This window comes from Haliotis rufescens, unplaced genomic scaffold (assembly GCF_023055435.1).
Source record: "Haliotis rufescens isolate VD_foot unplaced genomic scaffold, xgHalRufe1.0.p SCAF_6, whole genome shotgun sequence".
Lineage (NCBI taxonomy): Eukaryota > Metazoa > Mollusca > Gastropoda > Lepetellida > Haliotidae > Haliotis > Haliotis rufescens.
The window spans coordinates 12,695,671-12,709,345 of NW_025964334.1; the positions used below are offsets into that span (position 1 = coordinate 12,695,671).

The 13,675-nt window shown below is 41.3% G+C and overlaps 1 protein-coding gene across 3 annotated transcripts in view; it reads right to left on the reverse strand.

The window, feature by feature from the left end:
* LOC124135479 (serine/threonine-protein kinase BRSK2-like) overlaps positions 1-13,675 on the reverse strand; it is a 182,421-nt gene that overhangs the window by 59,206 nt on the left and 109,540 nt on the right. For all 3 annotated transcript variants that reach the window (XM_046500852.2, XM_046500851.2, XM_048385603.1), the window contains exon 5: positions 5,674-5,790. In XM_046500852.2, coding sequence (XP_046356808.2) covers positions 5,674-5,790 — 117 coding nt within the window. The remainder of the gene's footprint in view (positions 1-5,673; positions 5,791-13,675) is intronic.

The following is a 13,675-nucleotide window of genomic DNA, read 5'->3' on the forward strand; positions in this document are numbered from 1 at the left end:
ATCATAGGTTCCTGGGTTGCCAAAGGTACACAACTTAGCAAATATAGCTGTAAAAGGTGTTTGGAAGAGGCACATCAACCGACATGTGAGCCTCTATGGGTGAACACTTGACGACCAACTTGCATAAATTATTTACCGACATGCACGGACATGAAAACAAAGAAATAAGGCTGATTGCAGAATATTCCACTTTGAAACATGAAATATGATTGGATGATAAAAGGATCATAACACTGTCTCTCATTGGCTGGTTTGATAACTTTCATTTCCACAACTTGTTTAATGTTTAATAGAAAGGTAACTTATGTATCATTGAAGTGAGTGAGTGAGTATGGTTTTACGCCGCTTTTAGCAATATTCCAGCAATATCACGGCGGGGGACACCAGAAATGGGCTTCACACATTGTACCCATGTCAAGAATCGAACCCGGGTCTTTTGCGTGACGAGCTAACGCTTTAACCACTAGGCTACCTGGCCGCCCCGTATCATTGAAGAGCGCACTCAGAGAATATTAGTCACACATGACACCACTGAAACTCCATGGCAGCTGATTGTGTGTGAATAATCTCATGATGATTGTGCAGCAGTGTGCAGTGATATTGCTCAAAACCTGTGATCTGGCCTTGATCTCTATCTCTGAGCTAGTCCAACTGTAGCCTCTCCTCTAGCCTCGCTCCAAGGCTGTACTGAAAGACAAGTCCATGGATGTGGAGTAATTCTATCCTCTTAATAGGCAAGTCTAGAAATGTGGACAGGACTCCAGCCTCTTATAGGGACAACTTGTTCTTTTTTACATAATCTAGAAATTATGATTTAAACTAATAATTATTGCCTCAGAGACTTGTGCAAATCTAAGGACTCCAGTCTCTTACAGTGACAACTTGTTCTTATTATTGACATAATCTAGAAATTATCATTTAAACTATAATTATTGCCTTCGAGACTTGTGCAAGTCTAAGGACTCCAGTCTCTTACAGTGACAACTTGTTCTTATTATTGACATAATCTAGAAATTATGATTTAAACTATAATTATTGTCTCAGAGACTTGTGCAAGTCTAAGGACTCCAGTCTCTTACAGTGACAACTTGTTCTTATTATTTACATAATCTAGAAAGTATGATTTAAACTATAATTATTGCCTTAGAGACTTGTGCAAGTCTAAGAACTCCAGTCTCTTACAGTGACAACTTGATCTTACTATTTATATAATCTAGAAAGTATGATTTAAACTATAATTATTGACTTAGAGACCTGTGCAAGCCTAAGGACTCCAGTCTCTTACAGTGACAACTTGTTCTTACTATTGACATAATCTAGAAATTATCATTTAAACTATAATTATTAGACTTGTGCAAATCTAAGGAATCCAGTCTCTTACAGTGACAACTTGATCTTACTATTTACATAATCTAGAAAGTATGATTTAAACTAATAATTATAAGACTTGTGCAAGTCTAGCTCCCCTCCTGCACAGCCTCATCATCATGTGATGTTAAAGGTCTGTGCATGCATGGTACCGGTGGTTCAGCCAGCGGACATTGTTGTGAATGTATCTATCATCGCAGGTACCAGGGACGGGGGGGATGAGACACGCTGTGCTGATGGATACAGCTTGAAGTAACACGAGGCAAACTGTTGCAGGTTACCTGTCCAAATACTTGATGCCAGGAATGAGGTATTAGTGAGATATTAGTGAGATGTTAGTGAGTTGTTAGCGAGTCGCTGTTGAGACTCCCACATCATCAAAGGCCTTCATGTGTTCATAAATCTTTAACCAGACATATGCCAGACGATGTATGATTTGCAATGGATGGATCTACAAGCACCAACAGATTATCACAATAAATGATGAACTGTAGATTTTGTAAGTCTCCGTTCATGCAAAAACAGATGAATACAAAATCAAAATGGATTCAATAGCATTTAGAACAAGTACTTAAAAACAGAATTTGCAAATTACGCAGTGATAGTAACTAACTCTTTTTAGTTCGATTGTCCTTATAATGATAACATACAGCAAAACCAATAAAAACGTCTTCTAGTCCTCACAATACCTTAACTGTTGGGCAGTTTGGCAAGGATTATAGTACTAGTGTCAATTTCTAATGCTGTCACATGTTCATAAAACAGTTTACATTTTTTTTATTAATCGACAAATGATTTTCTTTCAGAGTCCGAATTATTATATGTTGTTGGTTTGTTGTTTAACGCCGCACTCAGCAATATTCCAGCTATATGACGGCGGTCTGTATATAATCGAGTCTGGACCAGACAATCCCGTGATTGATATCATGAGCATCGAACTACGTAATTGGGATCAATGACATGCATCAACCAAGTCAGCGAGCCTGACCATCCGATCCCGTTAGTGGCCTTTTACGACAAGCATAGTCACCTATTACGCCAAGCATCGGTTACTGAAAACCTATTCTACCCCGGAATCTTCACGGGTCCCGAATTATTATAAAATTAGAATATTTTGGAAAATACGAAGAAGGTTTTAATACAAAACACTCCGCAGTAATCGAGCTTTATCACAACAGTCTGCAAACAACTGAGTCTTGACCAGACAAACCAGTGATCCATGCTGCCAGGTAACACGAAATGAGTCTGAGCATCAGTTCCTCTTCATCATCAGCAAGTACAACCAATTATTTACTTTACCCTTGTCCTATTTTCTGTTTCAACCATCCTCGATTGTACCATTCCATAATAAAAAATATCATGGCCCCATTTGCTTCGTTTTGAGCCCGATTCAAATTACATGACACTAAAAATATCAGTCCAATCAAATTATGCTCATGAATCATGAGCGATGCATATTCTGTGTAAGTGATTGCGAGAGCCTTGGTGGTGATTGCGTTCAGGGTATTTATCATAACAGAATGGACATATAATATCCTGGATCACGGAAGATGTTCTGTTTGTTGTTTTGTTGTTTTATGCCACACAAAGCAAAATTCCAAAAAAGTATAAGACACTGGACCAGACAATCTCATGATTGATATCATGAGCATCGATTCACTCAATTGGGATATGATGACATGTATTAACCAAGGCAGTCTGTAAATAATCGACACTGGACCAGACAATCTCATGATCGATATCATGAGCATCGATTCACTCAATTGGGATATGATGACATGTATTAACCAAGGCAGCAGGCCTGAGCACCCGATCCCATTAGTTGACAAGCATAGTCGCCTTTTACGACAAGAGTGGGTTGCTGAAGACGAGTTCTTACCCAGATCTTAACGGGTCATCAACGATGTGCTTTAACCCACATCAACATGTGAGAAGGGCTTAGAGCTTGTACTTAGTTCCTGACAGACAACAGGATGCAGTTGACATAGATTTCAGCAAGAAGATCAGTCGGACACCTCATCATCTGACAATGGCCTCAACTCATTTCAATATCGGAATTCCAAACCAATTAACTCCCCACTGGAAAAACTGTTTACATGTGCCAATGCCTCACTGTAAGCCAAATACATGACACACTCACGGCAACCAGGCAACCCATTCACCAGCAAATAATCACAGATGTCTACAAAAACAGGGGTGTGTGTGGTGGTATGGGCATATACACCCTAGGGCTGGGATGAGTCCAAATCTACTACCCGGGTACCACCTATTACCCTATCCTGATCCACTCGATTATTGAAGATGCACTCATCTTGTTTTGGAAGAGTATTTGTGGCTTAATTGTGTAGGCAGCAAAATTCCACCTGTATGAAAGTCATATGTAAATAATATCAATTGCCCTGCCCCGCCCCGCCCCGCCCCGCCCCGCCCTGCCCTGCCCTGCCCTGCCCCACGCTGCCCTGCCCTGCCCTGCCCTGCCCTGCTGAAAACTAATGCACACTTTATGCAATAATTCTTAAGATGACACACAGAACTTTTCTCCAAAACTCTCATTAGCTTTCAACTAGACTTTGACGAATAAGAAAACATGAACTGAGGCAACTATACGTGATAAAAAAATAGTACTTGATTATCTAAATGGATCAGTGCCTTCAAATAAATTCTCAAAAGTTGGTCTTCATTCTCATTCTGGAAAGTTCACTTCACGAAAATTGTCAATATCCTTTGTTATATTCGGGAAGAAAAGTTGATGGATAATTCAGAGATTGAACAGACTGAAACTTGCCAATCAATCAAAAAGGTGATACTGTGTCTTGTTTCCCCCCCCCCCCCCCCCCCCCCCCCCCGGGAGATTTCTAAAACACAGGTACAGCTTCAGCACAACCTCATTAAAATCCCATCTTTTACTCCGACCTCTCCTGAGGACATCATGTCAGGCAAATCCTCTCATCAGCCATTCAACATGGAAGCGTTTAAATTCTTAGTATGACTGAGAGAAGCTATCAGAGCAGGAATCTGATATTTGTATCTAAAAAAACCCAAGTTAAACGGACAATTCCTAATGTTAATAATAAAAGCCACGGCTAACTAATACTGTAGATATTTAATAAAAATGCAAATGTTGTTTTCTGAGCCCCATAGCACCAAAAAAGGAGTACCATTGAGGGAATGTTTGTGCAGGTTAAGTTTTGTTAAAATCGAGATTTCTGAATGGAGGTGAAAAGAAATAAATCCAAATTGTCCAAAAAAATCCAAATCAATGCCTCCTTCATTTAGATTGGATGGTCAAAGTTGGCTTAGGATTCACATGACGCAATGGGGAGGTTAAATCACATTCGAGTAAAAGATCTGAAATAATCAGATTGAGCAATGAATATATAAATCACATATGACCTGTGTGAATTTCAAAGCTGAGATCTTTTTCAAAACATCTCACTGAGGTGAGGAGAAGTGAAAATGGGTTGGGAGGGGGCCTGCTTGTACTTGTCCAGACTAATGCCAATCAATCATATAGTGCTAACCCACTGAGATACCATGCCACAGTTTAAAATGAATGCCCTACTTAGACACAGCATACTGATTCCGGGCTGACGAGTCCTGGTTTTAGCCCCTTAATGACGAGTGCCAGGCAGGGTAACAACAAGTACCTTCTGCACTCCACATCTCACTGAATACCAATTTTCCCCTGATAATACACTAAAAAACAATATCATCTAATACGGATTCAGTTGGTTGGGGATTCCCACTAATTTTAACAGTCTTCCAGTTATATCACAGCCTGTCAGCCTTGTGTGTATTACACAAGTTCATCCCTTTGTGAAACTCGTGAGCACAGGCATAGTGTGGACAAACTAAGCATCTTAACCAGTGTGCATCTGATACCAGACAAGCAGATACTGGCAGCATCAAAGGGAGACAACTGCACTGTGATATATCACATCCGAGACCATCAGGCTTTCCTGCTTCTTCTCAGAGTGAGTGAGTGAGTGAGTATGGTTTTACGCTGCTTTTAGCAATATTCCAGCAATATCACGGCGGGGACACCAGAAATGGGCTTCACACATTGTACCCATGTCGGGATTCGAACCCGGGTCTTTGGCGTGACGAGCTAACGCTTTACCCACTAGGCTACCCGACCGCCCTTCTTCTTCTCAGAAGAACAGTCCAACAAAATCAAACTCCAAAATTTTGACATCTGAATGTTTAAATCTGGTTCAACAAACATCCATAAGACACAGTGACTATGTGACTCGAAATTTAATATCACATCATTGCGTATTCTGTAGATATGACAAATGGACTCACCCGCAACTTGTTTCCAACATGGACCCTTCCACCTGTAATGATGCCATACCGAAGTCAGCAACTCGAATGTTATTTTTTTCATCTAGTAGTAAATTCTCTGGTTTCAAATCTCTGTGACTGAAACAACAAAAGACAAGAATATATCTCCTGTCTTAACATATATAAAAACACAAAGATGAACACAAAGGGACCTGAGAGAAAGATTGACTTCCCAATACACACTCAGTCACCTCTAGAACCAGCATGGGGCACTGACCAAGCCATACAATACACACTCAGTCACCTCTAGCACCAGGCACTGACCAAGCCACCCAATACACATTCAGTCACCTCTAGGACAAGCATGGTGTATTGACCAAGCCACCCAATACACCTTCAGTCACCTCTAGGACAAGCACAGGTACTGTCCAAGCCACCAAATACACATTCAGTCACCCTAGGACAAGCATGGATCACTGACCAAGCCACCCAATACACACTCAGTCACTACTAGGTCAAGTATAGGGGACTGTCCAAGCCACCCAATACACATTCAGTCACCTCTAGGACAAGCATGGGGCACTGTCCAAGCCACCCAATACACATTCAGTTACCTCTAGGACAAGCATGGGGCACTGACCAAGTCACCAAATACACATTCATTGACCTCTAGAATAAGCATGGGGCACTGACCAAGCCACCCAATACACACTCAGTTACCTCTAGGACAAGCATGGGGCACTGTCCAAGCCACCCAATACACACTCAGTCACCCTAGGACAAGCATGGATCACTGACCAAGCCACCCAATACACACTCAGTCACTACTAGGTCAAGTATAGGGGACTGTCCAAGCCACCCAATACACATTCAGTCACCTCTAGGACAAGCATGGGGCACTGTCCAAGCCACCCAATACACATTCAGTTACCTCTAGGACAAGCATGGGGCACTGTCCAAGCCACCCAATACACACTCAGTCACCTCTAGGACAAGCATAGGGGACTGTCCAAGCCACACAATACACATTCAGTCACCTCTTGGACAAGCATGGGGCACTGCCCAAGCCATCCAATACCCACTCAGTCACCTCTAGGACAAGCATGGATCACTGCCCAAGCCATCCAATACACACTCAGTCACCTCTTGGACAAGCATAGGGGACTGTCCAAGCCACCCAATACACACTCAGTCACCTCTTGGACAAGCATGGGGCACTGCCCAAGCCATCCAATACACACTCAGTCATCTCTAGGACAAGCATGGATCACTGACCATGTCACCCAATACACACTCAGTCTAGGACAAACAAGAGGCCTTGAGTACCATGAAACACAATCAACCCTGTCATCTAGCCTGCCCACACATTCAGTCCTTTCTCACTATAAGGAAGAGTGCTTGGGACTTATTCTAACCTAAGTTCCCATGGGGTCCAAAGCAAAAGCGTATTATCCGCTTCGGTCATTATCAGCATGATTATACTACATCGGAAGCAACAAACGCAAGTCTTACGCCATCACAAAGGCCCCCTAAAATGTCTGCTATCTGATCCAAATACCATCTTTTATGATTTCAAGGACATCACATCTTTCCCTTACAGCCAAAGATTTATCAAATATCTTCCTGAAATATCCTGCAGCACAGCACCAGCCACAACAGTAATACTCATCATCATCAATATAGCAGGCAGCCCAATAACAAAGGGGCTAGGCACGTTTTGTCTCCTAGGTCTAATTGAAAGCTAATGTGATATTTGATGAAGGAAGCGGACCAACGTTAATGGCATTTTCTGACAAGGAAGGAGTTATAGTCTTAATAAACCACTGGTTAAAACAGACAACGTGACTCGACCTGTTATTAGTCCCCATCTTACCTTTCCAGTAATTGGCTTTGTGGTGATGTCATGGCTATTTTTAGGGTCAACTGTCGGAAAGGTTTTCACTAAATATTAAACAGTCTTATTAAACCTGACTTAAAATACAGCGTTAGAAACTAACAGTTTTTGTCCATTAGTCCTTATAATGATAATATGTAGCAAAACTCTTAATAAGGGCTAATTTCTTTTGTTTTGATGCAAGACGAGTATAAACTTGCTAACAATAATGACTGCTTCAAATAAACAAAACGGGATTAATCACATGATTACCTAGATTACCTCAATCTCATTAAATTCGGACACAAGTTCTTGCTTCTGCTGAGGACATTCTATTACAGGTCACATGAGAACGACCTTTCGCGAACTTTGTTGGTTGGTTGGTTTGTTGTTTAACGCCGCACTCAGCAATATTCCAGCTATATGATGGCGGTCTGTAAATGATCGAGTCTGGACCAGACAATCCAGTGATTAATATCATGAGCATCGATCCACGCAATTGGGATCGATGACATGCTTCAACCAAGTCAGCGAGCCTGACCACCCGATACCGTTAGTCGCCTTTTACGACAAGCATAGTCACCTTTTACGGCAAGCATGGGTTGCTGAAGACCTATTCTACCCCGGAATCTTCATGGGTCTTCGGGAAATTTTGACCGACCAATGAAATTACTAACAGGAAGTCGACATTAGCCACTAAGAAAGCAGCTTTCTTAAGCATTGCGGCACTCGTTTCAAATTGGTGACTTCCATTCCAGACTATGCTTTAAAAAGTATTTTGAATCAGTCATTACTACTGTTTTGTGTTAAGCTTCAGAGGCTGCATGATTAGAAAACAGTCCGCTAACAATGTAACACAGCAATAGGAATATTTCCTTTTTCCTTTTTTTATTACAACAGGTTTGAATCATTATCTATTTGTAGTTTTCCAATTTTTTATCACGAATGTTGATACTTCCTCATTTTGTTTATCTGACATACTCATTAATCTGACATAATCATATGCAACCAACATTGTCGAATTAACAGGACTTGACCTTCACACATCTAGTAAACATAGAATTACTGAATTTCAGTCAGGTGATGTAAAAAAGTCTGGTTGTCAACCTTTGTATGTGTAGATGATTTTCACAACAATTTTTTCAAAGATTACCTAAACATGAACATTTGATATTTCCAGTTGGTGGAAAACAGGTCCTTATCTCCTAAATTTAACATTCTACATTCGCTGGAGTAGCTTAAGTGTATGTCTACATGCAGCCTTGATGAACCAGCTCCAGTGCAATCGTGTAATCAGACCTGCTTCACGATAACATTCTGGCAAAACATATTCAAACCTAACAGATAAACTCATTATTTTGGACGGAAGCGTCTATTAGATACGGCAAATTTCAATGGACAAGGATTAAATCTATCAGTTTCGAGAGCCTTTGAGTAGAATGTAGAGTTTCAACCAAATAACACCTGAACCAAATCTGAATACTATTAGCAAAGCACTTCCTTACATACTTCTGACAGAGACAGTACAAAGGTGAGGTGAGGTGAGGTGAGGTGAGGTGAGGTGAGGTGAGGTGAGGTGAGGTGAGTGAGTGAGTTGGGTTTAACGCCTCTTTTAACAGTATTCCAGTTATATCACGGCGTGTCAGCTTAATGTGGGAGGAAAGCCCGAAGTGATGCAGGTCTCAGACGTTTACCACTTCCGTGAAACCCACGTGCACGGGTATGGTGCTGACAAACCTAGAAACATAATCGGGGCGAACCGGGATTCGAACCCACAATCATAGGTTTCTGGCGTGCCCAAGGGACGCAACTCTGCACAGCAAATCACGGCGCCTTAGACGACTGGGCCACCCGTGCCCCCGAGGTGAGGTGAGGTGAGGTGAGGTGAGGTGAGGTGAGGTGAGAATTGTTTAACAGTCAAGATTATTGTCATTATGTAGCAGTGTCTTTTGTGCATGCATGTGTTCTTGTGTGCGTGTTTGTGTTGTGTATTTGTGTGCGCGTGCGTGCGTGTGTGTTTTAACGTGCAATCACAGGGAGACACCACACCCCAGCCTCCCCACTCTGAGCCCACGAGTCCTTGTTTTATCTCCTTAATACTGCGTACCATCTTTTAACATCTCTTGGTTTGACGAGGCTGGGATAAACACTGGAACCACTGGAACCACTAGACCACGGAGACTGTCTCCGGGCAGATGCTCTATCCACTAGACCACGGAGACTGTCTCCGGGCAGATGCTCTATCAACTAGACCATGGAGGCAGTCTCCGGGGAGATGCTCTATCCACTAGACCATAGAGGCAGTCTACGGGCAGATGCTCTATCCACTAGACAACGGAGGCGGTCTTCGACAGATGCTCTATCCACTAGACCACGGAGGCGGTCTCCGGGGAGACGCTCTATCCACTAGACCACGGAGGCAGTCTACGGGCAGATGCTCTATCCACTAGACCACGGAGGCAGTCTACGGGCAGATGCTCTATCCACTAGACCACGGAGGCAGTCTACGGGCAGATGCTCTATCCACTAGACCACAGAGGCGGTCTCCGTGCAGATGCTCTATCCACTAGACCATGGAGGTGGTCTCCGGGCAGGTGCTCTATCCACTAGGCCACGGAGGCGGTCTCCGGGCAGATGCTCTATCCACTAGACCATGGAGGCAGTCTCCGGGCAGATGCTCTATCCACTAGACCACGGAGGCGGTCTCCGGGCAGATGCTCTACCCACTAGACCACAGAGGTGGTCTCCGTGCAGATGCTCTATCCATTAGACCACGGAGGTGGTCTCCGGGCAGATGCTCTACCCACTAGACCATGGAGGGGGTCTCCGTGCAGATGCTCTAGCCACTAGACCATGGAGGCAGTCTAGGGTCAGATGCTCTATCCACTAGACCATGGAGACAGTCTCCATGCAGATGCTCTAACCACTAGACCATGGAGGCGGTCTCCGTGCAGATGCTCTATCCACTAGACCATGGAGGCGGTCTCCGGGCAGATGCTCTATCCACTAGACCACGGAGGCAGTCTACGGGCAGATGCTCTATCCACTATACCACGGAGGCAGTCTACGGGCAGATGCTCTATCCACTAGACCATGGAGACAGTCTCCATGCAGATGCTCTATTCACTAGGCCATGGAGGCGGTCTACAGGCAGACACTCTATCCAGTAGACCATGGAGGCGGTCTACTGGCTGATGCTCTTATAATCCACTGGACCACGGAAGCAGTCCAGTAGAATGGCCACCAGCACACTCTGTATCAGTACATAAAGTGGAGATCATGCTGCATGCTAAGGCAGATCTTAATATCTTAGTTCAATTGTTATTGAGTTTCTTAGAGAATTCACTTCTTAAACCAGTTCTAGATAGGAGTAGTCAGTCTATGATTGTTGTAAATATAGTTTTCTTAACTCTTGCAATACCTCAGGCCGATACACAAGCCAATAAGTCATGAGTCCCCTTGACACTGCAGGTCGGTAAAACTTTATGAAACTAACAGTCATGTCGCTCATTTATTAAATCTATCACATTTCACAATGTCTGAAAAACGCTTTTCATTTCAATTCATCATATTATATAGGTAGATTAAAAAATCACTATTTGCTATTTCCTGCAATGTTATTGAAAATTAGATTTTCAGACACACATTCAACAACAGGCACACATCAAGCGTGTCAAAGAGCTAACTAAAAATGTTTCAAGCAAATCTTTAAATATATTATTTAAAGTAATAAATAACATCAACCAAATTATATCGAAAAGTTGTCAAACTTACATGTAAGTTATTAATTCCATATTTACGTGCGATCACAGGTTAAATGGAAGTCAAATGACATCTCGGCTTTCGTCGCCTCTTTCGAGCTTTCTTGGCTCGGACAGATGTTTAATGCCAAATTATATGCATGAGAAATCTTTGTCACAGCTTGTTACCTAGCATAATACATCCACGAAGTTCCATATTTTTAATATAGATCGCGATTTTCTGCTTAAAACATTCAGAATAAAATGATTTAACCAAAACCTTTAGTCAAAATCTGAAACTTATCATACACGAGGATGGTACCGTTGCTGTAATTTGATGGGCTGCCTTAGGTCACATGCCATGCCCAAATTTGACCAATCACAAACCCTGTAGCAGATTTAGGCAAGAAAGTGTCATTAGAAACCAATATCTATCCAATAATATCGCATGTTACAGCAATGAAAGTCTCCAGGGGAGGTTGCTATCATATTTGTGATGATATAAGCTTTCTAATGATCGTTGACATCGAAAACATCGAAAAAACGGAGGTATTTCCTCATGTTATTGAGAGGACGGACACTCTTATCGGGAAATGGTCGATGACAGATTCTTTTAAAAATATTTTTCTGATTATATAAACAACAAAAATAAAAAATAAATAGGAAATTGGATATTACAAAATCTTAAGTTGTAAATGCATTATATAAATAATGTGATAAACATAACTTTCATATGCATAAACAATAGGATTAGACCTTTCAAATGGTGTATAACATGTCGTAGCAAAGGTGTTTTACAAGCAGATAATTTCCTTGATAAATGTAAGCTTCATTTTATACACGAGAGTCTCTGGGAACTCGGTGTCACAGCAGTACAAGCTTCTGGTTCACTGGTGTTAACCCCCGGGATGCCACAGGGACATAAATGTCCCTCCTCTACAACCAACACTTTGAATAAAATTCAAAATACATCACCCACACAAATACACTTCAGTTTTGAATAAGGTGGGAAATTCCCTGTTCTGTGATATCATCCACTGGCATTTTAGGCCAAGCAAAAGTACTGAAAATGACCTCTGAAAAATAGGTACATCGAAATGTCGCCATTTTTACACAGTACTAAATCACCACTCACATTGTTATATACAGCATGTTTTGAAATCTAAATTTCGGATACATGTATTTACTCGGAGAAATGAATTTCAAAAATAGCATATTAGTGATCATGGGTATCTGTCTTTTATGAAGTCACCAATGATCATTCCAAAACGTGTCCGATAACCCTAGAATCGTTTTGAATGTTTTGGAAAATACGCAAACACGAACGCCGAAGTGTACTTTCCGCCATATTGGATAGTGTTTACAAAATCAAGTTTCACGTACACCTGTTATGAGACGCCTGTAACATCACGTATGTTTCAAACTTAGCTGCGATACATACATCCTTGAATTCCTCATACATTTTAGAATCAAATGACTAATGGTCTTTGTCACTAATACAAAGTGACTAGATGAAATCAAGCAAAAAAAGCTAGGTGAGAAAACGAACGCTGTGCTCGAAAACCTGCATTTGTTTGAAACGTAAAGAAAGTAAAATTCAGATTTTACACAGTGTAGCATTTTCTCCTCTTTTGAGCTATCCATTCGTCTATTCGTTCAAGATATTGGCTCAACATTTTCAGAATATGCATGGGAAGAGAATTGTAGGAAGAATTAGGGAATTTAAAATAGATACATTGCAATGATTTGATATTTTCAACAGAAATTGTCAAAGTTACCTTCCTGTGTGATGCCACGACTGACACAAAATCACGCACAATGACAACAGTATTTATCGGAATTTCTGACTATTTCCGTTGGTTTCAATGAAAAATATAACAACAAATAACAGTACATAGATTGTCAGAATGTTTCTGATTACTTACATGTCACATTTATGTATATATGATCCCTGAATCAACGAAAGCCCCTTCGTAAAATCCCACGTACTGTTGACAGTGAACATTTTGTAAAAGTCGGTCACCGGTAGTGATGTCATATGTCAGCATTGTTGTACATATTTGGTAATTTCTTTTAGGTGAAGCTCCTTGAATGAGAGTACACACGATCATTGTATCATGCTGTTTACAGTTTCAGTTATGATGTAGATTTTGCACATCTTGTATACAGTTTTTCACACAATTAATTTCACTTTGGATATTTGTCAATATTCAAAATGACATCATACGTAAAGATAGGCCACAACATGTATGAACGAACCTTTGATAATCCCCGGTTTGTTTGAACATTGTTTACATAAGAATTGATAGGTTTTTAGTGTCGAATACGAGATTTCTTTGCTTTAGACAAGTGTTACAAGATGAAGTGTAAATGTAACTGCATCATGTACGTATTTCTTTGGATGTGTAAT